This window comes from Bombus affinis, chromosome 2 (assembly GCF_024516045.1).
Source record: "Bombus affinis isolate iyBomAffi1 chromosome 2, iyBomAffi1.2, whole genome shotgun sequence".
NCBI classification, from domain to species: Eukaryota; Metazoa; Arthropoda; class Insecta; order Hymenoptera; family Apidae; genus Bombus; species Bombus affinis.
The window spans coordinates 15,662,795-15,689,972 of record NC_066345.1 but is presented as its reverse complement, the minus strand read 5'-3'; the positions used below and the strand labels follow the sequence as shown (position 1 = coordinate 15,689,972).

General features: G+C 40.6%; 3 protein-coding genes across 7 annotated transcripts in view; 2 read left to right on the top strand and 1 right to left on the bottom strand.

Annotated features, from left to right (window-relative positions):
* Window positions 1-10,262, top strand: part of LOC126928868 (5-hydroxytryptamine receptor 1A) — a 117,359-nt gene extending 107,097 nt beyond the window's left edge. For both annotated transcript variants that reach the window (XM_050744710.1, XM_050744709.1), the window contains exons 5-7: window positions 526-874; window positions 7,661-8,181; window positions 9,467-10,262. In XM_050744710.1, the coding sequence (XP_050600667.1) occupies window positions 526-874; window positions 7,661-8,181; window positions 9,467-9,960 (1,364 nt within the window). In that variant the 3' untranslated portion in view covers window positions 9,961-10,262. The remainder of the gene's footprint in view (window positions 1-525; window positions 875-7,660; window positions 8,182-9,466) is intronic.
* Window positions 1-27,178, top strand: part of LOC126928876 (phospholipase A1-like) — a 241,015-nt gene that overhangs the window by 140,624 nt on the left and 73,213 nt on the right. The window contains exon 1 of one of the 4 annotated variants that reach the window (XM_050744732.1): window positions 5,700-5,711. The exons of the other annotated variants lie outside the window; for them this stretch is intronic. The gene's annotated coding sequence lies outside the window, so the exon portion shown is untranslated. Of the gene's footprint in view, window positions 1-5,699; window positions 5,712-27,178 lie in introns of those variants that run through there. 4 annotated transcript variants of the gene reach the window in all.
* LOC126928867 (26S proteasome non-ATPase regulatory subunit 1) overlaps window positions 1-27,178 on the bottom strand; it is a 91,375-nt gene that overhangs the window by 11,802 nt on the left and 52,395 nt on the right. The gene's annotated exons all lie outside the window — the stretch shown is intronic.

Below are 27,178 nucleotides of genomic sequence, written 5' to 3'. Positions count from 1 at the left end.
GCGAGGGCATGCAAATCGTGGCACATTATGCACAAGTTGCGGACGTGACACGGTATGCTAAAAAGGACGCTTCCGAATAATCGTTCAGACCGAATTAATCGATACAGACACGGAGGCACGGGATACAAAAGAGGCGGTGCAGTCGCGAGCATAAATCAACCGATTCAAAAACGAAACTAGAGGACTGTACTTTCTGATCTCTTATTTTATCTCTTATTTTCTGATCTCTTAATTTTCACCCGTCTGCTGAGTTTACGCCACAACAGTCGACGATCCTTCTGTCACGAAACATATACGAGTCCTTTAGAAGCTAAATTGATCACACTGAACAATTCCTCTGTCGATTTCGCCTTATCCAAACACACAATCAACATCCAACTCGATATCATCATCATCCTCGATAAAGAAATTTATTTTTCGTAAATTTATTAAATAAATAAAGATTTACAAAGTCGTAGACATCTACATGCGATACGTTGGGGCAGAAAAGAGTTCTAATTAACCGGCTTTTCTTTGCATCCGTAGGTTTAGACAGACGAGGGACCTGGAAGCGATTCCTGTTGAGTAAAAGCTCGGCCGGAAGCAGCGGTACGCCGCAGCACACTTCCGGTACGTCGACCGACACCGAGCTGACAACGCTGGACACCCACGAACTCTGGCTTCCGGAAAGCGAACCGCCGCCGTCGGCGATGTTCGCGCTTCACGCCTTTGGCGCCGAAATGCTCAAGTTATCCAGAGGTTTGGAGGGCTTTGCCAGCCCCGGGAGCCCAACTCCTATGGGAACGCCAAGGTCCACGCCTCAACACTCGCTCCAGCAGCATCAGCATCAGCAACAGCAACAGCAACAATTGCATCGGTGCAGTTTTCGACACGGGTAAGATTACGATAGTATCGTATGCTGCGAATTCCGCACCCATATTTGCACACCATGTCAATGTTCGATGTATGGAAACGCGAAGCTAGAGTATCGTACAATACGATTGCACTGGTTAAAGTACAAACCAAGCACCGATTCTACCATTTTACGTTATACTTTCCAACCATTAATACGGAACATCGAATTGGAACATGCTCTTCTACGAGAAAACGAAGCCTCCGATAACCATAAACCTTCCACAAAGAAAGAAAGAAATAGTTTGTAGGCAAATGGCGCGACACCTACAAACCTAAAACAACATCAAACTCGACTCGTCCTCGTACCACCTTAACACGAACCTGAAATACATTGGAATAAAATTGTAAAACGACCTGGAAGCGTAGATTTCACCGTAAATACAGAAGTTTCCTCAGTCACGTTGCAAGATAAAATATCAAACGATACTTCACGCTCGGCAGATCGCCTGGTCGATCGCAGTTTCCTTCGAGAAACAACTGTCACCGCGGCGAACTGCATCCAACTGGAAAATATTCTCCAGGCGTGAGAGTGTACGGGATCGCGATTCCGATTTACGGATGCTTTCCGTGGCTCCCTTCGGGGTACCCGTCGGAAGGAGCAGCGGAAAACGCGGCAGATTTACGAGGGCCGCGGAATATTTCTCATTCTCGCGTCACGTACGTTTTTTCGCGTCTCGTATTCCACGTGGAGATTGGCTGCGCCGTTGATATCTCGGATCGAACACGGTTTCACGAACCGATACCCCTGTCGACGTAGTCGCGATTCGAGTTGATAAAGCTGTCTCGGATTGGCAGAAGCTCCTTTCTCAGAAAAGTTCATCGAAGATTTCTTCGTGCTTCTCGTCTGACAGATTCGCCAGTTTTATGAGCATAATTTTACTACGCGATGGAAAATTTGTTTATTCAATTTAATTTAGAGAGACTCGAACACGATTCTTTTTCATTTCTAATTGATATTCGAGCGTATCGTTAATTGTATGTTGTCAGGAGAAGATTGGCTACTTTCACGAGGTTTGTTACGGTCTACCGGATGACAGTTTGATAATTAAATCGCTCCTCTGAAAAAGAAATTCTTCTAAACGGTAATAAACAGCGACTGACTAAAATATTTAAACATTTCACCGATACCTTATGCTATAGCAAATGTCTTAAAATTTCGTTAGCGCTATAACGAAGCTTGGTTATCGTGATTAATGTTAAATTAGATGGAATTTCAAAATATTTTACACAACACGATACAGTGTGTGCATGAAAATTTTCTACGATATGCGTTCGAACACTTGCAGCAACACTTGTACACGAGATACCACTTTCAATGGGTCTTTTCCTATTCGAAGTCGACGTCGTTCAAGGCGTCGTCGTCTAGGCTGATCTACTTCCAATGACGCGTAAGTGAAGATAGAGTTGGCCGCAGAAATGGGGCGTTATTCCCGCCACGGAAATTGGCTATTCGTTACTGTTCTGGGCCCTACGGCTAACTGAACAGGGAATTCAGTTGGATGTTGCCGGATCGTGGAAACGTGGATGGGGAAAAATTCACGAGGGAATTTAGCTGAGATCGCGAGGAGACACTACGACGAAAGTTTGCGGAACGAGGAAAAGTGTAAGGAGAAAAGTGTTGAGTTTCAGATTGAAAATGGGATTATTTATCGAGAGATTTGCCGGTGAAGATGAGTCGATGGATCTTTGCTCGAGTATCGCGAAATCGTCGTTATTATTCATCGTTGTTTAAATAATAATTACTCGATTATTAATACGACCAGGTTTTTAAACTACGCCGGCATAATTTTATAATATTTCCGGAATATATTTTTCCCGCTATAAATTAGGTTGGCTGACAGCTCAGCCGTTTTTATTCTTTTCGACTCAATCCCGCTTTAGAATTATAGTTATATACCGTTTGTATGCTTTGCATACATACATATATATGTATATAGGAGCGTGTGTATTTGAAACATCCCTTCAACGTTTCTTTCGTCGATCTTTCTTTGCCATTTCTTCTGCTCTGAAAAACATATTCAAACGCAGTGCGCTAGTTTGCATTCTCTACCTCTGCATCTTACAATAGGACGAGACCGGCACAGATAAGAGAGAAAACAGGACAACTAAGCGGCACCATCATATTTATATCCAACGAATTATTTTGCACAACATTGCCACGTCTATAAAATCGCATAAAAATAGAAATTAGTAGTTGGAACACACGAAGGAGACGATCAGGATTAAATTATCTGACGATATAACGATCGTAGAATACGTAATATTATACGATAATCGTGTAACAAAAATAAAAAAGAGAAATAGACTTTAATTCGAAAATTTACTGATTAGAAATAACGCGTAAAGAATCAACAAAATAAATCATATAATAATACGTTTGACAATACTATTTACGACACGACGATACACGGCAATATTCGTAAATCGTGATCAAAGGTGAACAAGGCAGCTGTAGAAAACCAAAAAGCTTCGCCTGCGAACAATTCGCCGGAAGCGAATAGCAAGAAAGGAAGAAAACGCGAAGAACCAACGTTTGTCGAGAATCACTTGAACCAATGTCGAGTTCCATTGCTGAAGAGTAGGTAAAATTTCTGGAATCGTTGTCCCATCAGCTCGTAACAACGTAACGAGTAATCTTAACGAATTCAGGTCAGCTGGAAGGAAACGAAGAGGCAATGCTTCGGGGCTGCTTCGATCCTTGCTCGAAACTGTCGATCAAGGATACGAGGTAACTTGTCGAACGCGGTAGCGACGAAACATGCCGACGTGACCACATTTCGCCTGGCTGCGAAGCGGTCGCGTTCACCGATAATATCGCAAGTTCACGCTGCCTCAAGCGTTCTCGGCATGCAGACGTTAAGCGTCCTTCGATGAAGTATGGACCGTGAGACAGTTCGCTAATACTTCGCGTCACACCGGTCTGAAATATGTGGCTCTTGACCGCTATTGGGAATTAGGTGCCGTATTTGCCAATTATTAGCGTAGATTGCTTGCCCGAGGGATTTCACGGTGAAATATTGGCGTTTAATGCGGCCACGCTTTTTACATCAAAACCGCAAGAAAATTATGGACGAACTTGTAATAGATAGACCGCGTAAATATTCATGTAAATTCGTACTTTTATAAATACAATTAGAGAAATGGCACGTGGACATTCGTGTTACGCGTTAAGCGTTATAACGAGCAATATACTTTGCATATATCATATACTCCGGCACATTACAGTGGCTATAATTTCGCAAGCGTTATCGTACCACTTAACGTCGTATCATCGTGCAATAAATATTATTTATTATAGCATTTACAATAGCGATTAATAAGGCGCAAGTATATTAAGCTTCGTACGGTTTAGCAGCATGAAAGCCTGGAAACTGGTCGGTGTGGCAAGAAGCGCACGAAGCATGTTGCACGACAAGAAACAAAGAATCCGTTTGCGTGGAATTAATTGAATCGTTATTTCGAGAACAATGATACGGGCAGACCTTTTGTCTCTCTTTCTCTCGGCAAGAAAGCTTTGCCGGATGGATAGAAAAAGGAGGCTGCCGTTTCCAGGACAATTACCAGACACGACCAAGTTCTCCCGAACTTTTGGCCCTTCAAAGAGCTTCAAAGTGACGAGCAAAGCACGAAGCTACGACGCGAATCCTTTGTGGATACGACTAAGTGCATTCCTTTATTAGAGTGCCCCAGGTAGGTAAGAGCAGTTTACTTAAGTGGCCACCGGCCCGTTTTGCACTTTGAATGCCCAGCAGCTAAGTGCGATCCACTACCGAGGCCTGGAACCACCATATATAATGGCTTTCCTCGCGCGGAACGACCTTTCCCTTCGCTTCTTCCCTCGCCCTTCCGCCGATGTTTATTTCCTGCATTTTCCCTTTTTCAATCTTTTTAAATCTTTCCCTGTTTTTTCTTCTTTTTTTTTTCTTTTTTTTTTCACCAGTGACTCCGAGTTACGTCAATGGACGCGGTTCGTTCGAACAAGTGGCGAACAATTTGACGAACTTGATTTGACGCGATTCCACACAACGTTCGATTATAATGGCAGATAAAATTCGCACTTTTAATTGCGAAACTTTACATTTCCCGATAACAGATGACACAACGGCAGCTTGAAAGTTCTATTGGAAAAAACATTCCGATGATTTCTCCTTGGATCATCGACGTGCTCGTCTGTAACACGAACGGGTGAATGCCTGCCATTGAAATATATCCGATCGAAGAGAAAAATGTGAAGTGTCGCTGGATCGGATACGTTCGCGTTTTGATTTTGCCACAAGCACTCGAAGCATCTCCAATCAATCGCATCGGTCGAGCGAATAGGAAGACCTTGGTCAACGATCATTCAACGATCGATTTCGGTAACAATATCCTATTCCAGTTTCAATTTCGAAAGTGTTGGGAATCGTTCTATCAAGCGATCGAGCAGCTGAAAAATTTCTGCGTCGATGTTTCCCCACCTGTCCCCATTTTTCATCTATTACACGCCATCAATTTCCCCACGAATCGACACCATTTTGCTATGGAAAACTGTTATTCCTTCGCGCTGTCTTTTCTTCTAGCAAGTGGTCGATAGATTTTTATGCAAATTCGTGGTTTCGAGAACGCGATTGAAAAAGTAGAACAGAAAATTGTAAAATCGGTAGAAAATTGTTTTACCTATCGATCGTTGCACGAAGTAATTATACTTTGGATTAGTTTCGACAACATATACTTTCGCGTAATTTGACGTATATTTCTCAATGGTTGCGTACTTTGTTGTCGTTCGACGTGTCTTTTCCCGATGCCTCGTTTCGAACGATAATGCTAACGCTATTACGAAATTGATATCGTTGTAATGAAAGTTTGCCGTGGAATTTTAAAAATACGGAGAAAGTTATTCGAAGAATTCCCTGCAATAATCAGGCTTCCGAGGAAATGAAAAGCCGCATGGACTGGATGAAGAATCTTCGACGATAGTATTGTACAGTACATATTTCGTAATAGCCGGCGGCTATTATTAAATAACTTTGCCGGAGATATAGAAAAAAGATTATACGTTATCGAGATCTGAACATTCCTGTTCCGTATAGAGCAGATTCCTTGTTTTTACGCAATTTTGTATTATGAATTTCTTGTTTCACGCAAGACAAGGCAGATTATCGGAATACATCCGAAGCTTTGATAGTTCAGACGTCTTAATCTACTGAAAGAATATGATTCGCGGCATTCTCATTTTCCTTCCAGACAACTTTCTTCGGTTACGACGCGAGTATCGTTGGAATTTATCTTATCTTAAACTTAAAACTCGTTTCTTACTTTAAACTTCAAACTCATCCGAGTCTCGATATTTTGAAATTCATTCTCCTTCACGTTTCTTTCTTTCGCATTCTTCTCTCTTAAATTTAATTCCATTTTCAAGTTTATCCAATCTTAATGCCAATCCATCTCCATTCCAACTTCTCGAGTCTCCGAATTCATTCTTTTCAATCTCACTGCCACCAGCTTCGAACGTTTCAGAATTACATCGCCTCCGAAACTCCATCATTCGATCATCATTTTCTTTATTTTTAATTTCTTCCCGTTTCCCTTCATTCTCGATCTAACCGAATTTCCATCCGACCCGAAACACGCGTTGACTCGATTCGACCATTCGACGAACCTTCGCTGCGAGAACTTCGATCCGAACGTATTTCGAATTCCAAATTCGCTATCGGCCGAACAGAAATCCCGTACAAGTTCGCTGGCTTTAATTCCAACTCGTTTTCAATTCCAAACATACCGTTGGTCGTGTCGGAAGCCTTTGCGACTTGGCTCGTTTTAATTCTAATTCGTTTGAGACTCGACTCGTTCAAGAGCCACGAGTCGTTCGAACTGGCGTTGCTCGCGATGAAACCGAGCTTCATCGGCGCCTTTGCCTTTGCTTCGTGGCATGCAATAATGGCTGGTTGATCGCCAATAATGGATAGAACGCGTCAAAAGTGGCTGGCGCAGCTGCGTTTCATATATGTCCGATTTATAGCGGCATTCGTCGGCCTTTTTCGTCGAGAGGCTGTACCGTTCCTGTATTTTTTTTTTCTTTTTTCAATCCACGCGATCCATTACCGCGCTCCATACAGACAGGGCGAAAGGAAAGGGAAAAAATGAGAAGTTGGACCTAAAAATGCACTACCTTTCGAGAAAGCTTTCCATCGGGATGGAACGCGAGCCTCGTCCTGTGTCACGTTCCACGAATTATTGTACATTTCTCGCTTCTAGGATACATCGATATGATGCTCGATTTCCAGTAGCTGCGAGCTATTATACTTTGTATCGATAAAATATATGTCGATCGATAATGAAAGTTGCTATAGAAAGGAAGGAGAGTTTGAAAAACCACTAGTCCGCCGTAACTGAATCTCTCGTTTCACCTACTTTCTACGAATCGTATCGCTGGAAGAGGTTGGCAGGAAAATATGATGCTCCGGCAGCGTCCATAAATCGTAAACTTTGATGATTAAATAGCGCATCTTTCAACAGCAACGTAGTAAATCTTCGGTTTAAAGAAAAAGGGGGAAAAAAAGAAAAGAAACGGAGAAGGTTATAACGAACGATGTTAATCTATTATAATAAATCACTGTACTCTCGAGCGAGGTATCTAAACTTTGTCGAAAACGAGTACCAAGAACTCGCACGATTCTGTGTACTACGCGTTACCATACAAGTTACAGATTACGCGTATAAACCGAATATCGTATCGATACGACGAACGATCTCACGAAATGCTGACCACGACTATTTAACATTCCAGGAGCGGAGAAAGCGGAAGCAGCGCGTCCGATTCTCGAACGAGCCTCTCGATACCGGAAGACCTAAGCTCGCCCACCCCGTGGAAGCATCGGCGACGCGCGTCCACCTTCAACGAGGCCCGTTTGGAACGAGCGGAATCGGGTTCGCCGAGAACACCCAGGAAACGATCTTTCAGTTTCCACGAGCAGCCAGTGTTCGGCCGTGGTTCCGTTTCGCGGAAGAACTCGTCGAACGAGGAAGCCTCGAGCACGCAGAGGAAGTCGAGCGATAAACAGGAAGGCGAAATCGCGTTACCACCGCCGTGTACCTGCCCCTATTTCGGCGAATCGTCCAAGAGACCACCTCCGCAACCATCCAGCGACGTCGTGATCGTTTCCAGCGATACCATGAAGCCAATCTCGGGGAAGAATCTGGAGGCTACGTTTCTCGGTAGAAACAACAGCGGTAGAATGGAGGCGAGCAGAAGCTACGAGCCAAATTCTGTCGTCACGTGGAAGAGCGGCAAAAGAGGATCTAGTTTAGGTGGGTGCCAGTTGACTGGGAATGAAAAAAGTCGATAAAGTGGCTTTTGGTTCGATGCTGCTATCGATCTGATTTTTTCTTCTTTTTTCTTTTGAGGTTTTGGGATTGGAGATACGAGTTCATTTCTTCCTCTGTAATTGAGAGAATTCTGTATTTTATAGAGAAATATCTTACTTCTCGCGATGCTCATATTAAAAGGCGATTAGGTATTGGGAATTGGGAGAATCGATAAAGTGGTTTTTGGTTTGCTGCTGCTATTCATCTGATCTTTTTGCTCCCTTTTCTTTTCTCTTCTTTTTTGAAAGAGGACAAGGTTTGGAATTGGAGACACGAATTCATTTCTTTCCCTGCAATTGCTACAGTGCTGTATTTTATAGAAAACTTTCTGTTTCGCTATGCTGCGTCAAAAGATAGTTTCATTATTTACAAGCGTGAACGAGACGACGAAGAAGGATCCAGCTTAGGTAGAACGTTCAGATTGATTGGAAATAGGAACTGGTTGGCAAAGCGGTTTCTATAATAGTTAGGTGCCAGTTGATTTGGTTTTTTAGCCTGCCGACGCGGAAGTCGATATAATAAATAAATTGTCTCGATTGCTACCGTTTTCGTTTCTGGTCGCATTTAATTTTCCTTGGGGTATTAAAAGTTTTACGAGGCGAATTTAGTGACCTAATTAATTGTCACTTTGGAGGAGCAGTTGTTAACTCGAATATACTGTCAGATGCGTTTAATGTTGCAGAACAGCTGTAGAGATTAACTGATAGTCGTTAATTTAAACACAGGCTGTAACTCAATTAATTACCAAGTTCAACACATGATCAATTCCGAAACTACGGTATACGGTGTACATCCATATGCAGGGTGTGTCCTCCAGGATTAACCACCACTTTTTAGCCATCGATTCGTATTATTACTCAGCGCGCCAACATGTAATCGGATTGAAACGCGAAGAATCAGAAACGTGTCATCCTTTTGAAAATCTCACAAATTCGTTTTCTTCGCTGAAATTTGTAAGATTGAAACATAAAAAATCGTCGTGGAGTTAATTTTCCTGTAAATAAATGAAGATTCGAGTCGTGCTCGACACAGCGAATCGTAAAATCTTCCAAAACTACAGTTCTTTGTTTCGATTGCAAAAGAGCAGCGAGACGGATAAGCAAAAATTCGTAACAGCATCTCTTTTTCGATCAAATGTGGAAAAATCTTGCCATAATCCGATTGAATCGAATTACAGCGCCCGCGATCAAGTCTTAGGAAACTATAATTCCTCGTTTTAATTCCACAGGGAACACAAGAACGACGCTATTGACCACAAGAGGTGGTCCGATCCGGCGTGCAGCGACCATGCGTGCTCATAACGGAGCAGCGAGCATCAGCTCTAAGCAAAGCAGCAATTCATCCTCGCCGTGTCCGCACAGATACTCAGGGCCAATTCGTAGCCACCATTCGAGAACCAGCAGCGTTGCTTCGCGAAATAGCTCGCGACACGGAAGGATCATCAGACTGGAGCAAAAAGCCACGAAAGTTCTAGGCGTCGTTTTCTTCACGTTCGTGGTCCTCTGGGCGCCGTTCTTCGTCCTCAATTTGATACCAGCCGTGTGCCCCGACTGTGAAAGGCAGATCAATCACAACATCTTCGATTTGGCTACTTGGTTGGGCTACGCCAGTTCTATGGTCAATCCTATCTTCTACACGATCTTCAACAAAGTCTTCCGGCAGGCCTTCAAGAAAGTGTTGCTCTGCAGATACAAAAACCAAAGCTGGAGGCCATCCAGGTAGGCCTTTGGCCCCGGGAGACCGGGGATCGCCGTCACCAGGGTTTAAAGTCGTTAATAAACGTCGACTTCCGGTAGCAGCGGAAGCGGAAGAACCGTGGTTGACCGGCCGTGGTTTCTCAGCGAATTACGAGCCACGGTGAAGCTTTGGTTGTTTCATGATCGCAGATAAACTGAAGAAGATTTTGTGAAAATCTGGGTAATATATATGCGTGTATGTGCGTGTGTATTCGAAGCTCCTGTGAAAGTTTAGAGTGAAAATGAAACGAGGATTCCATCGAATTAAAACGAGTGGAAGAGTCGAAGCGAAGCGAAAAGAAATTATCGAGAACATGCGGATCGTTCCTAGTTGCAACAAGCGATGTCTAGTGTATTGTGAAGTATGATAGAAATATGTTTTCGATATAATATAGTCACGAACCATGGTCAAGCAGTTAGATCGTATGATCGTGGAGGAAAAAGTGAAGAAGCTTTTTTGTAAAAGCTTTAATAATTTGCGAAAAATACGGAATCGAGAAAGGTAGGAAAATTGAAGCGAATACATCGCTACAAGCTGCAGTGAGTGATACTTCGAGAAAAAGAAGTTCTTTCTTTCTTCAAATAAAATAATTACGAGCAACAGTGAAGGTTAGATTGATTCTCGAAGGAAAACCTAACAAGCTGTTATGGAATCTTAGATGATCGAAAAATGAAAAATATTGAATCGAAATGAGATATTTGACGTTCCGTAAAGTTGTAGAGAACGATACAAAGAATACTCTTTCTTCCTTCTGTTAAAATAATTCGAGAGGCTTACGTAGATCGGATAACGCGAAGACAGGTGTACTTGAAACGAAGAGTTTCCAACGAAACTCCTAAGTGAACTACGAACTGCAATAAACGTTGCTTCCTTCTGTAGGCGGAGCTTCCGCGAGATGGGAAATCGGAACACGCGAGACGAGCAATTTAGATTAAGGACTTTAACTATAATCGACTTGTTAAGGTAGAGTTTCGACGATTAAGGTTTCCAATGCGAGCTGAACACTTCATCTTCCAAAAGCGGTTCGACGAGCTTTCGCGATATCGATAAACGAAACTAAAATACTTGATCGAACTAGGGTTAAAAGAAGCGAGACGAGAGGCTAGTAGAGGAGCTTCCCTAAATGCGCGACATAAAGCGAGCTCAAATCTTCCGCTTGGCATTCATCTGTGCGTGTCGTAATTAAATGACGGCGACGATTCGAAAAATTGTCCCACCACCGTTCATCCCTGTACAACATCTTTACTCGTTCCGTGCGATTCTTAACACTGTGGACGTTTACGCAAATGAATATTTTCCTAAACGTCATCAACGATACGAAACCCAAGTAGACGTTTCTTTTATCCGTTTGTTTCATAACGAGTACTATATTTTCGATATTTTATATAGGACATATTTCTGCATTTTACGTGTATTCTGTGAGTTTCCACGTTCTTCAACGTTTCGTGCGTACGCGTAAAAGGCGGCAGTTTATCAATGAAGAACGACGAACGCGTTAGGTCGTAACGCAAGTAATTCGCGATCTTCGTTACGATTTCCCGGTGGAAACGAGGCGCTGTTGCTCGAGAACCTTTCAGCTAACGAATTAAGGTCATTGTCCATTTAACGACACAGCAAATGAACAACAACAGCTCGGTATTAAATACTTGGTATTCTTGTACATAGTCTAACCCTTTCGCTACTAATGGCCACTGCCGTGGCCTCTCGCAAACTTATCTCTGCGTACGAATGGCTATTGTAATGCACAGCTGAAGTAAATGTACTGCGAACAGTAGGTAAGATAACATTAGGTTATGTCGTAAGCAATGCGGTTCTCTTGCCAACTATCTGTTGGTAATAGGTTTACTGTGTAACAAACATTGTTCCGCGATAAAAATATTCATAACGATAAGTATCATACGGATGATGGAAATTCTTCAATTTTCTGCGAAATAGAAGTCGAGTAATGATATATTAATCCTGAATTAAATTACTCTAAAATCGGACGTAATGTAGTTTCATTTTACTCGCCCGATACCTTTGATAGTGGAAAGTGATCGTTAGAGATCGTTTACTTGAACACGATACAAAGATATAGTCGTTGATCGTCGAATTTCTATCGAGCGCACTCGCCACTTTCTCGAATCCTTTCGCCGAGAAATATTAGGTTCACCGAAAAATGTCTTTCGCTATCTGCACGCAGCTGCTTTATCTGGCTACGTTGATGCAAACACGAAAGCTGATCGGTCAAATTTTGTGGTCTTTAGCTTCGATCGTCTTCTAGCTGTCGCAGGACACGTTTCGTTTGCGTTAAAAGGAAAAATGTTGCGCAACTATTATTTCCTTCTGAAACGAAAGAAACTTTCAGGACAACCTAATACTTTGGTTAAGAACCTATCATCACGCGTTGTTCAGCGACGATGAATTTTAGTGAATTGTTACTGTAAACGATAAATAAGAGATAAATATACATTAGATCGACGTTCGTGTGTTCTGGGCACTCTAGCGTGATAATTTATTATTTATCGTTCGATCCGTCTGTTTTCCTATCCTTCTTTTTTTAGAGTTTCCCCTTTAAATATGACAATCAGCTGGCTCGTAATTCGCGAAACTGATTTCTAACCGTAGCAGAGATTAATTCGAATAATATCTCAAAGTTTTGAATCCGGGTAACTGAACAACCTTCCTTCCACCTGCTCTTTCACGATCTTACGTTAAATACGAGACAATCAGAGCTGGCTAGTAATTCGCGAAGCTGATTTGCAGCCGTGGCAGAGATTTATTCGAATAATATCTCGTAGTTTCTTGATCGGAGGAACCGAACCACCTTTCTTCCACTGTCTTTCGATGGTCGACGCAATAAAACACGACAATCACTAAAAATTACGGAACGTAGGGTTCCGAGAGGATCCCCATACGAACAGCGATGGGTCACGGGGAACCGAAACGCGAAGGTCGTAAATAGGAGCGAGGTTCCTTTTCAGAACACGATCACGGATAATCGAGACTCCATTGTAAACGGAACTGATCGCATTGACCACTGAAAGGTTCTCGTAACAAACAACCGACTGCTGCGATAAAACCTATATACGTAAAAGCGTATCGATACTGTTTTCTCTCGATGCGAAACCCAGGGTACCTACCGGAAGCTCTACAGCGAAAATTGAAACGGCTGTACGCTGTAGCTGGATTGGCCGAGTTCGTGTCATAAAGCAAACAGCTTGGGCCGGTTGAACCAGCGGAATATTAAATTCGCAGAAAAGGAATCTGTTCGATTGTAGTTTGGAATGGACGCAGTTTGAAAATTTCTATCCTCTCGGTATGCGTCGAGATGATCACGATGACGTGCAGCGCAAAATTGATCGCGCGTGTAGAAATTTTAAAGGATATTATATTCGCACAGGGGCAAACTAACGACAGTAGGAACACTCTGATCGTTGAATTTCGTGTTCAAAGAGTTCGATTGAAAGGAGAAACGGGTTTAAAACCGAGGCAGAAGTTGTCACACGGCAAATTAAATGAACGAGAGACGATTCAGTCCTTCGCTCGCGTATCTACGTTTGTTAATTACGGAAAAAGTGGTTAGAATGTAGCTACTTTGGAAATGCTTAAACAATCGGAGTCTGTGGACAAAATGGAACAGTCGTGTCGCTTGGCTGACCCGTGGGGAATGTAAAAGAGAGAATTCACGTTGGAAGGATATGGTGGAAAACCTAGAAGGACGGATTCCGTTCCTCCGTGCCGAGTTCCACGGAGAACGTGAGCAGAATTGACTTAATCGAAGCGAGAACAAACAGAGCGGAGAAGTCAAAAGTCGATACGACAGGCATATTCCGTTGCTGGAAGGTAGAAAGGAAAAGTGGCTGAGCGGCGAAATAACGATCCCGATCGAGGCGAAACCGAAAGAAAGCACAAAAGCAGCTTCTCGGCAATTTTCTACCGTAAGAAGTTGCTGCTCGTTTCGACAGATTACTCTGGCGAGCGGTCTGACGATAAAACCTCAAATGGAATGCGTGGACCGACTGTCTACTGGCTGATTTTCCGCCGGTTCCCCGACACCGATTGCGTGTAATCGCAAGTAAAATCGTTTTGTAAAAGGGAAATCCAATTATGCGTTCGCGCGTATACAGCGGTTTTGATATTTCTCGAACGATCGGTTAATCGAAAACGTAGGTCTGAGAAGGTTGGTTCGAATTTTCGTTCGCGCTTCGTTCCCACTAAACATCGTTCGTAGATGAAACGTCGAAACGAAATGTTTATAATCGCGCGTTACTATGATACGCGATAATCCGATGTTTTGAACGACTGCTTAATTTGCGATACTACGACGAAAAAGAAAAATTGCGTTACTGTATACAATGATTTAATATCTTCCAACCTCTGGTTAATTCGCGACGTTCAGCTGAAAGCATCGGTTGAACGTTGTCGGGTTGCGTCGGATCCGAGCTGCTCTCGTTTGCAGGCGGAAAATCCAACTGCGCTTATTGCAACGTGTTGCACGCTACACGGTGATTAAATATTTTTTACAGACTGATTGATTCGTGACGTCGTTCTGAACGAGTTAGTTGGATATTTGGTTGCGTTAAGGTCGCACCGAAAACGTTTGCAAATTGAAAGTTCGCGCGTTACTACACCAATTCCATATCTTTTGCCGATTAATTAGTCGTAAAATCGAACTGAACATCGATATAATGCGTTAAATGAAACGGAGAAGGATGAAAAGTTAAAGATATTAGATTGCCCGAAAAGTGTCTTTCTTCTACAGATACGACTTTTACAACGACGCATCTTTATACAAACCTAACATGAAACCTAATCTGTCGAAATGGATCATGCGTAATTCGATAAAATGATATTAAACGGAAAATATTGTGAAAATATCGAAAGAAACTTTTCGGACCACCCAATAGATAACAGAAGATGGCATTATCCAACGCGTGAGATAGAAATATCAACACGAAACACGGTATCGATCTAGAGACGATTGAAAACTAGCAAATACCACGAGGTATCGTTAAGTTGAAGAAATTATTCAAGCTACTGACTATAATCGATATGATAATTTAATTGGCGTGTTTAAGTATATTTATAAGTAGTCGTCGAACGTAATCGTCATTTATGTCGTTAAGAAATGTAAATAAAATCAAGTAAAATTCACTTGAACGCGACCGCCTGTGTGTGCGCGTGTGTATGATCCAAGTGTAGGTGAATAACGATCGAAGGTGAAAACGAAAAGGTGAGCGTTCGAGGATTCGATTGGAGAAAGGAACTAGTGGTTAGAAAACGTTAATCTTAGTGAGAGAGTAGCGGGATCTCTGAGAGATTCTTAGGAAGATTGCGAGCCCGAGCAGAAGCCAGAAATCCCTTTCGCTAATCCTGAACTCGATTGCAATCGCGAATAAGACCTCGTTCCCTTCGATCGTACGAAATCGCTGCGTTTCCGCGATATTTATCGTTGTTCCACCGACGTGATTCTCCCACCGTTAACGCTTTCCTGATTTCACAACGATGTCACGCTTTGTGCAAATTTTCTTCGGAAGACGAACAGGACGTCGAAGGTTTTCACAATCTTCTAACGACTTTTCCCTTCTATTTCGCGTTTCTGTAAGCGTCGTAATATTTATGAGCCAAGTAACTAGAGCATTGTAGGTCGATGCATTCGAAATAAAGCTTCGTCGAGAAATTTCAGTTTGCCCAGGTTAGTACGAAATAAATATGTCGCGACACATTGTCCCAACGAATATTTACGAATACTTGTCGCAATATTTACGGAAAATGATATTCATTCTAAACGTTAATTAATTACGTTAATTATTCTAAATTGATCGATATATTTTGAGACGACTGCTGGTTTTCAAACGACATCTCATCGATGAAATATATCGTACGCCTTGCAGAATAACGACCAACATTCTCAGACTCATCCATAAGATTCTATGCTAAACCTACGTGAAACCGTTCGATGAAACTAAACAAATGCGTTTATGTGATAAATTGGGTAAGACTAGCAGTACGTGCAATTTTTGTTAGTTTGTCGTATTTCACAGTTGGTTTGTTTTCTCTTTTCGTCGGGGAAAACATACGTTTCGTCGTATTTCATTTACAGAAACCAAATCACAGATCGATAAGCTAAAATTGTGACGGGACTATAACTGAAATAAATGGCTGGGAATAACGAGGACGAATCACCCGCAAGCAATACAAACTATAGAAAGGTGACACGCAATTTGGTAACGATAACACGGTTCTAGGACAACAATTGAATAAATAGTTAATCGCAAATAGCATTTGTGTAACGCGAGAATTGTTAAACGGTCCGTCAGGAAGTTAAAATTAATCACCGCAAGAGCAACGTCTGAATAGAATGATTAACGCGGCCATAGCGTAAATAAACAACAAACGCAACGTGGCCCTGCGTGAAAATCGATTTTTCAAGCTGACGGTGGCCCGGCTTTTTAACTTTTCGCCCCTTGCACGAATGCAAAGCAGAAAAACAGAAAAAATCAGAAAACCATGGAAAATCGAAAGGAAGCTTCCAACTGTTAAAAAGACGCGTAATGTAACGGCGATAACGTTACGTCGCTGCGGAAGCGACGAACGAATTGAAAATATAGAAATATGACAAATTGCAAAGTAGCAAGGGATAGGATTTTAGAATATCAGAGGGAGGAAAAAGAAGAAAGATTAATTAGGAAAGAGGGAAGTTCGAAACGTGATAGAGTCCAGATAGAACGACGACTAAGATTAAAATTAAAATTAAGTGGGTTAAAAAGGGTTATAAATCGGTAAAAAAAAATAAAGAGAGAGAGAGTAAAGAGATATCAACAAGGAAGTGTAATGAATCAAAAAACTAAAGACGAGAGAAATGAAGCACGAAAAAGAAAATAAAAGGTACGGAGGCAAAAGGTTAAAAACGAAGACGGAGGAAATAACGATCGGAAAAGAAAAGGTTAAAGGTAAAGCAAGAAAAATTATGAAAAATCGAAAAGGAAAAAAAAAGCTGAAATACGAGGGGGAGGGGACGATGGATGGAAAAAGTGAAAGGTGAAAGACAGTTTCACCTCAACCCTAGACGGTGAAATAAGGGTAGTGAGAGAGGGTGGGGGGATAAAGGAAGGAGAGGGGATAATGAAAGATTACCAGCAGGTCGATAGGAAAACGATTAGTCTAAAAAACGACCGATAATTTTCATCCTATGAAATCGAACAAATACGATAATAACAAATTTATATGCCATTTATGTACCTCGCCTATAATATAGTTTTAATTATAAATAATTTAATTTAACTATTAATTGCGATTACGATATGAGGACAAATTCGACGCGATTGAAGACTGATATAATTAATTTTTAATTGTTTAGATACGTAACCCGAATCCTAATTTACGAAGGATAAACACGTCGTTATTTAATCTGCTCGTAACCGCGTCGACGATTCCCCAAGTCGGGATCGAGCTCGTTCTTAGTTTGAATTTCAGTTTAACAATTTCATAGAATTTACAAAGCGGATAAACAGTCGGAGCGGTCGTTAAATGCTGGAAATTGTGCGAGCAAGAAGAAATCGAGACGGCCGGATTCCTCATAAAACTCGCAACAACAGAGGAATTTGTTCGCGCTGACACGCCATACAACTGGGCAAAATAATCACATAAAATAAACAATATTCTAATCCAATTAATCTTTATCCCATATAAGAGATTCGATCCTGATCATGAACTTTAGACCGTAGCGAATTTTGAGACCACGGTGCGGCCGCGCCACCGTAAATTCGGATCAACTTGGACAGGAATTTAAATAACTAATGGTTCTGCTTCAAAGGAGCTTCAAGAGCAAGATAAGCCGCGGAGTGATGGAAGCTCTTAGGTTAATCCTCTGTGGGAACCGCTACTCCCGTAATTATTTGACACAAGTCTGCGAATCTAAAAAGAATCGATCCGCGCACGTACTTATAAATTTGAATTTAAACAGATATCTATAACAGATGGTAATTTGATTACACGTAGTCGAATAAAATACTTGACATATTTCGCTAATTACTTCAAGTAATTTCGCTATTATCAGAGTCTTTTCTTTTTTCAAGTAATTAGTTACATATTTGAAACAGAGAGTGCTTCCGTCTCTGACAGATCGAATCTTCTCTAAATTAATATAGTATCGGCTAAATTAGTACCCAACCAATTATATCATGGAAAATAGCGATTTCCAAAAGCTATGATACTCGTGCAAACGAAATTGGCTTCTGCCTCGTTACCGAATACGTAAATTCCATTAACTACTGCAAGTAATACATTTACAGAATCTGATTTCAAGTTATTACAACTATCTATAATGTAGAACAACCTGTGTATATAGGATAACGCCAAATGCTATCCTTTTTATAGTGCTGTAAATATAGCATAAATATCGATATTCCGAAATATGCAAGCATTTTTTAGTAAAAAAAAAAAAGTAACGCGCGAACTCGTTCGAATTTAATTGCCGGAATTGTAAAATACACGGCCTGAAATACTAAATTTTTGCGCCAGTGTCGTTAAAACGAACCAACTATTCGAAAGGATTAAAACAGTAATCGAGAGATATCGTGGATATGAAACGGAAAAGTCCGACTTTTATTATAACGTCGAATATGTAAATTCTTTTTAGACTAGAGCTGCAAATGAGAAACGATGATTCTTTAAAGTTTAGCGCACGTAATTAATAAAACGTCTATTATAACGATATATTCGTAGATTCTTTGTAATCTAAAGTTGTACGTTAAAGAGAAGCTTCCTAACGCGATGCAACTCCCTAACGATTTCTCCATTGGTCATCTGGAATTTTCCTAAGTCTAAGTAACGTTCCAACGTTCTTAACAACACTGATATTTATAAAAGTGGTAGCTGTGCGCGCGTACAACAGCAAAGAGCGGACAAGCATGCAACTGCTATAAGTTTGTGCGTGCGGTTGATCGCGCCTTCTGTATATCAGAATTACACATCGTGCAAATATATTCTTCGTAGCAGTCGTCCCGCTGCGCGTAATTAACGTTGTCTGTCACGCTTTGCAGCGTTAACACGCAGCGTTACGGTAACTTATTTTTCGTGGAAATGATCGTTCGATCGATGGAACAAACTTCCGTGTCACGAGAGTAATTTCGTTTCGTAGAAATTGTTTAAACGAAATTGTAATCATTAAGGATTATATTTGATCGTGTAAAGTTTTAACATCATTTTGCCACTGTTAATTTATAATAAATTGTTCCGACAAATTATTCTCGATTAATTATTCTAATAAGTTATTCCCTGCAGAGGCGTCCTAATATTATGGCAGCAAGGATTTACAGAGGAGATTAAAACAAAATCCTGCAAATACGCAACGTTATACTTTAACGCATTATCATTTAACTGCTTTAGTACGTAAAAGTTGGTTTTACCTTTTAATTACTTTATTCCTTTATTAATTACGTATTATTCTTCCGAGCTTTTACCTTTTATATCGTGGCTTGTTTAAAAAATACATTCGAACGAAATCACGGTGTTCGCAATTGTTCGAGAGTAAAGGCACACCGATGATAAAATTGTTAACTCGACGGGAGAAACACAGCAGCAAAGACGTGATATTTCGCATTGTACTTCTAATATCCAGAAATCAATTCGCATTAGGCGGTCAAAGGAAAAGTAGGTCGAACTGCTCGAATGAAGTTCTCGATGCGAGATATTCAGCTGGTTGGATGATCAGTGGGATATATACAGTCAGTCACGAAAGTCTACGTAAACCTATAGGATTTTATTTATCCGACCGAAGAAATTAAAGATCCTTTGTCACGGAATTATTTCTACTTGCGTATCAGTGCGATTCTTATTAACGAATTTCTACAAAGAATTACAAATATTTGAACGTTTAACTGGCAAAAATCCTGGCATGAAAGATTACATCAGAAATTACGCAACCTTTGACTTTCTTTCAACGCCAACGAGATACGTGTGTAGTAAAAATATTGTTAATATTTAAAAAGACAATTATCTATAAATCTAAAAAATATTAATGTAACGTTAAGCCTAACATTTCTGCGATTTCACGCAGACATAACAGCCGTGTGTAATTTTTGTAACGTTGTATTTCATATTTTCATATTATTTTTTCCTTTTTCTTGGCAAATCTGAAAGCGAACAGCGTTGTGAGCACCTCGATGTGATAAAAGAATTAGCGAAGCTGGCGTTTTCACTTTGACATTTTATGAAGGTTGTATTGTAGACTTTTGTGACTGACTGTATATATCTCTGGTACTGATTACTTACGAATTTCGTTATTTCATCGCCACGATCGCGCAAAAATAGAAGCGGATTTTCCATCAGCGACCAAGTCTCGTCTTGCATATAGAAGCCTGTCTTTAATCGTAAAAAGGTTTTACCTCGTTGTTGTTTTTGGCTAGCGTCGAGAACGTAATTGGCAAATTATATAAAATTTCAATACGTAAATCTGGTACGTAAATGATCAAGATATTTGAAAAATCGATATACGTACTTCGTTAGCCTGGACAGAAAGTAGGACGAAAGTACGCGATCTCTTTTTGTCGGTAAAATGAATTCGTATAATTTACTTAATTCGACGCAAGTTTCGAAAATAGGATTTTTCAATTTAACTCTTACTATTCTTTGCGATCATTCTAAATTGAATATAAACGCGATCGCGGAATTAACATCTCCATGCACTTGCTACCATTCAGAGCGTCAGTTAATCAATTTCCATACGATATAAATGTAATATAAATATAGAAAAATGCAAAAGTTTCAATGATAAGTAAAGAATTCAAAACATTGTGCAGATAACAAATAAGAAAGTTTTCTAATCTATCGAAACCGTGAAACTGCAAGTTGAAAATGAAATGTTTGATATTTAAAATTGAATTTTCATTTTCTCCCCCCCGAACTGGCACTTGAAATAAACTATTAACCCTTTGCACTCCGAATTTTATTTCAATTTCGTTACCACCAGCTGCCAACGCTTCTAAGTGTTTTATTTAAAATTTACTTTAACTAAAAAATAAGACAATTTAAATAAATAATTAAAGAAAGAAGCAAATTCACTTAAATACCAGTTTTATTTACACTATCGTTGTATCTTCTAATTTTTAAGTGTACGATATATATTTTGAAATAATTTCTAATATTTGCTATTTAAAATTGAATTTTCATTTTCTCCCCTTCGAACTGGCACTTGAAATAAACTATTAACCCTTTGCACTCCGAATTTTATTTCAATTTCGTTACCAGCAGCTGCCAACGCTTCTAAGTGTTTTATTTAAAATTTACTTGAACTAAAAAATAAGACAATTTAAATAAATAAATAAATAAGGGAAGAAGCAAATTCACTTAAATACCAGTTTTATTTACACTATTGTTGTATCTTCTAATTTTTAAGTGTACGATATATATCTTGAAACAATTTCCAGAATACAATGCTCATTTTCTTTCGCACGTTTCACAAAAAAAAGGTGGAACTGAAAGAATGTCGAATGGGACTCGACAAAGAAACTCCTGAGATAAAAACTGATGTCGAGTCACATTCGACGTAAGAGTGCAAAAGGTTAAAACTAGAGCAATATTAAAGCGATATTATATTTGTTATTTCATATATGAAACATTTTATCTTGCATTACTGTGTATATTCAGAACCACGGGAAAAAATCCATTAACCCGTAGATCGCGTAACATCGACTGGGCATTACGAATGCATCAACATCGAACCCAATAACCTTCGCTCCCAGCGGTTTCCACGACCTCGTAAAACACAAATCCGGTCAACCTTGCCAAACATTTCACCTACCCGTATCGCTCGGATCCAAATGACAAACGAAATACATCGTGGCGCACAGTCTTTAATCACGCTGTTTCCTTTCCTCTTTCGATCGCGGACGATCGCATAAACAGGCCGAAACGAACGCCCAGAAGAAAAGGAGACTGGCGAACACTTCAAAGGCTGCACGTTGTTAGCAGAGTCGCAAACGAGAAAAGCAAAAGGATAGAAGACAACAAAGGGGCGGTCGTCGGTTCTTTTGAAAGTGGCAGTCGTTCGCCTGATTCCTCCAAGCTTTTGTAAACCTGCACCGATCTACCCTTTCGCGGAGAAGACGCGCATCCCCCGGGAGAAATATGTTTGTTGTGTGGCCGGGTATCGCGAACAGAGAATGACGTCGATTCATCAGCGTGCTACGCCTCGAAATCATCTGACGTCCGCCGGATTTTTCACGCTAGCCAGCTTCCAGTCTCCATCAGCGAAATTACGGACCAAGGCGTATGGCCCGGTGCAAACAAAACGCGCGGCTTATCCGATGGTTTGCAGATGTATCGCTGGTCAGACGACCTTTGTATCAACTAACATTCTTAACTGAGAGCTACAAAGTGCTGTATTTTCTCGAGGACGTTGCAATTGTACGACGTTCTTCATATTGCGAATTCTATTGTCAGCTCTAACGTAAAAACCAGCAACAGAAGATTGCGAGGTATCTTCGAAGGAACTGTCAAGACACTTTATGTTAGGTGTCTAATTTGATGTAAAAATATTTGATATAAATCTAAGTACAAAAAAAAATATTGAAGATAAATACAAAGAAAGAAAAGGTACGATACGAAGAGAAGGGAAATGCTTTGTTCGTGAAATCGCGTTTCAACAGAATTTCAGAATTTATAACCAAGTTTAAATCCACGGTAGGTACGCGTCGCTTCGATGAAAAACGAAGAATTCTTTCGCCACCATTTTCCCAATTTTAATATCCAACTGTCTTCCTCGAAAAGCCGAAGAGGACGAAGGTTTTCTCGTACAATGGCGGATTAGACTCGCGATTTAACGCGCGGTAATATTAAAAGAGGTCGACGCGCGTATTTTCGACCTCGCTGCCGATCAAACGTCAGAAATGGCAAGTCGGTCGGTTTCAATGTACCTTCATTCATCACCGTGGGAATTCAATCAATAACCAGGTTCTAAGAAAAACAAGCTGGTCGTTCGATCGAAAAGCGAATCAGTCGCTCAAACCTAGTTCAAGTCGCTCGAACCTACGATGGAGTAAAAGTCGTAAATGGACGTGGAGCGTGTGCTACGCGTTAGTGAAATTAAGCGGGTAAAAAAAAAGGTACAAATCGTAGAAACTCGTGTCCGAAAATGCTTTATGGAAGAGTTAGAAGCGTTCGAAGATTCCCGGCGATGTCGCTCGTGGTTTACGAAAATGTGGTACAAACGGAACACCGGTTGTATGTATCCAAGATGCGTTTAGTATTATAGATGATACTATGTATTTCTACAAGAATAAAAACGTTCGGAAAAATTCGACGATCGTTAGTTCTGCGTTGTTTGCGCAAGGAGACAATTTCTCGCATTTATCGTATTTTATTACACATTGGTAGAACAATTGATAAAAGTTGATAAAAAACTCTCATAACTCTCCGAAAAATCATTTCCGGACGTAGGTTTATGCGAACTTGTTGTATCTACTTGACCTCGTTAACGAATAGTGGAAGCTTCGTCTCGAAGTTTTCGGACACCCTGTATGCATCTGGAGGGTAGAAAATTTCTTTAAAAATTCTTACACATAGGTTAGCGGTCGTAAGCATTAGGACACTGAAATTATTGCAAAATTTTAAGAAAATTGACCTCGTTCGGCGTTTCACATGGAATGAATTATAAATTCATGCACTGCACTGAAAATGCCATAAGAGCTACGGAATAATCGCAGGAGCGGAAGAATACAAATTTCAGTTGCCTTAAGTTAGCCCCGTTCCAACCACGAAACAATTTTCCAACAAACAAACAAATAAGCGAACGTTATTTTTCAACGAAGAAGCGCTAAAACAAAGAGAAACAAAGAAATGTGTGTGTTAGTGGAGAGCACACGAGAGCCAGCAACCGATGACTAGGAACGAGACAAGCCGCGAAACGAAGAAACAAGATAATAGAGCAACGTCCAAGTGTTTCGTAAACAGTAGCCCGAAACAAATCGAAGAAAACAGCCATAAATAACGATTTCTTGGGATTTCGACGAGTACTGAGTCGTTGGGGCGACAAAACGTGTGGCACGGAGGCGGAGAACGAAGCCGGAGAACTTCCACCTATATTCGACTTGACGTTAATTAACCCTCGGCACGCGGCAAAATAATCGCATCGACCGTGATACGAGTTCCCAGCCAATCGACAAAAAGGACGTGGGAATTGCAGGGCAAAATGATTTCTCGTCTTTTCCTTCTTTTTCTCTCCTTTTTTATTTTTATTTCAGATTAGTCTTAACGTCGCTTTGACATCGAAGGTTAGTAGCAGTGGGCCGTGGACCTTTATGCGATATCACATCTTTACGAACGTAAATAGAAAAATATGATTTAAATGATAATTTATTTCCTTCGTTAAACTTCATATTTTACACGGAATATTTTATACAGCTTTGCATATTATGCGCATCCTATGCGACTTTGAATTTCCTATTTAAACCGGCTCAACTATATGTTTTACTATATCGTACAACGTTTATGGGACATATCGGGAAAACTAATAACTGGTTTCGCTACAAACCTGAAACTGAGAATGCAAGTTGCTGCGCGTGTCTGGCTTTCATAAGCAGCCGGAATTTTACTCCGCCCCTTTGCCTTCACTTTGCCTTCTACGGACAGTTATCGAACGCTAACTGCATCCTCGTACTTTCAAACTTCTAAATTTTTATTATAACAGCAACGTGCCCGCGTTTCAGGATATCCTTGTTGCACGGGCTTCTACATGTCAGCCGCTCTGCTCAAAGTTCCTACGTTCGCAGTTCCAACGTGTCAAGGGAGCTATAGGGAAGCTCCGTTTGTACGAAACTCACGACTTAAAAATTTGCAAGGGGACCATAATAATATCTTTCAATTAGGTAATCGCGCACGCAAGCATTTTCAAATGTTAATGTCGCGTTTATTCGAAATTTTGTGGAATCATAATGCACAGAATCGAGTACGTATAACGTGTAAAAATGTATAGGGTGTCCAAAGTAGAGTACTCGTTGTAGCATCTAATACACGAGACAAATTGTATGGGAATATTCCAGCTTTGAAATCGTATCGAGAATGTTTCTCAAACGCGATCTGTATTGGATTTTTCGATTTTCGAAATAACGATAATAATCTTGGAAACTAGAAGCGATATTCTCAAAGTGACGGTGGTCTGCTTCTCCATTTCGTAATAGGAAAATCTTGAATGTACGTGGAAATTATCGTGACAACATATTCGAATATATTCGTGAAACGTCAAGGAAGACAGAAGACAGAGTTACTAAAGCGACCAATTCGCGGATGCGACGAGAACTCGCTCGATGCAACTTAGAATTCAATTTGGCCGCGTTAACTTTACTCCGCTGCTAGAATTTCTTAATTTCGTAATGTTCGAGAGCGACAAAGGAGCAGCGCTGAATACTTGCATCATTTGCAGAAAACATTTAACTGCGATAACGATTCGACGCAACAAGATGTTCTCGGAATTCTATTATCTCCTCTTCGTTTACGTTTGTCCGACGATCATCGAGCAACGTTCCACGAATATCGTTTCAAAGTCTCTCTTTATCCTTACCATTTTCTCGGGTATCGAAGAGGCGAAGGTTTCCGCTAGAATTGCAAAGCCACCAAAGTCGGAGCAACGCTAACCCACGACTAGACGCGCGGAACGTTTCGAAAACTCAATTTCGTTTCTTGCCTCGAGTTAATTCCCTCGCGATAGTTACCGCGTGATAAGGTTAAAGTTGACTTTTACGATCATCGAATATTTTCGAGCGCCACGAGGTTTCAAAGGTGGCTGGAAAATGCGAATTTGCGGCAGCAAGCAATTTCTCAACGCACCGATAATCCTTTAGGCGAAGAATCCAATTTCCAGCCTGGCGTCAGCTTCGTTCTCTTAGAATAATCGGCACGCGCTAATCGCCACTGTGCTTTCTTCGAAGCTTAAAAATATTATCAATCCATATAAGTACGCGCTAGCACGTTTAGTATCGAAACACGCGCCCCTTTTCCCACCAGACGTCTTTCAATTACGAAATTACACTGATTTTAGTTTCCATAATCGTCACGTACCCTCTCGTCCATAAATCATCGGACATTGACCTATTTCGGGTAAAATAAACGTTTCAAATTTAGATACGACTTTTTAGGTCGATATTATTCGTCCACAAGTCGCAGTGAAACTCCATTTAATTCAGGAAAATTTGTATTTAGTAGCCGATTAAGCGAACTCTTGTTTGTCGAATCCGCTTGTTTAAAACGTGAACTCCTACTGTATTAAAGAGAAATCATAGTGAGGGAATGAAACTCCTATAATTTATCAGATAAACTTCAACTATATAAAACAGATTTTATACTGTAAAACGATCTGCATTACGAAATAAAGTTAGCGTGTACGTTAGATGTTGAGATCGCATAACGTAAGATAAAATACGTTTTAACGATCATTTTGTCCAAAGGTAAATATTCGATGACTTGTGGACGCATGATAGAGTATTACGACGCGATTAAATTAATTTTCAGAAAGCGACGTGACTTCCTGGCTATAGTCTTCGTTTGCAAAGTCACGTTACGCGTATTGTACTAATTAAAATAGATACTCGATCGTTTTTGTAAATCAGCAAACAGAATAAGAAGAATAGTTCGTCGTTCCACTTCGTTCTTGTTTGATTTCGTTCGTCAGTGTTAACTAACAATCGTTGTCCAAGTCGGCGACTTTGAAAGTTTTTAAACGCGATGCTTGTTGAATTTGATAAGCTCGAAGGAAGTTTCGAAGTAGCAAAGAAAATACAAAGATGCAACGGTAACCCCGAAGCGCTTGGGGATGTAGCTGAAATTTAATTTCCTTTGTCGCGTTAACTTCGTTTTGTCGCAAGTTACCGGTCGCTAATTGCGTCACCATCTTTTTCGGCTCTTGAAACTTTTATCGCGCGTTTTATCGTCCTGTTCCTATATTTACGGACATCGAACAATTTCCTCGCGTATTGAACTTTCACAAAACTGTTATTTCAGAATTTCAAATTGCCAGATGCGACACAGTTACGGACAACGGAGACCGTAAAATATGACAAACGACGACCAAATAAAACGATAAAATCGACGAATCGTTGCCGACGTCGTCGAGGCTTCCGGTTTCGCAATTAGAAATTTACTACGATATTTGCATGTTCTTTAACGCTAACTTTACTAGACTCGGTTAAGCCTTAGGCAGCTTCAAAATTTCAATTTCAAATTCTCC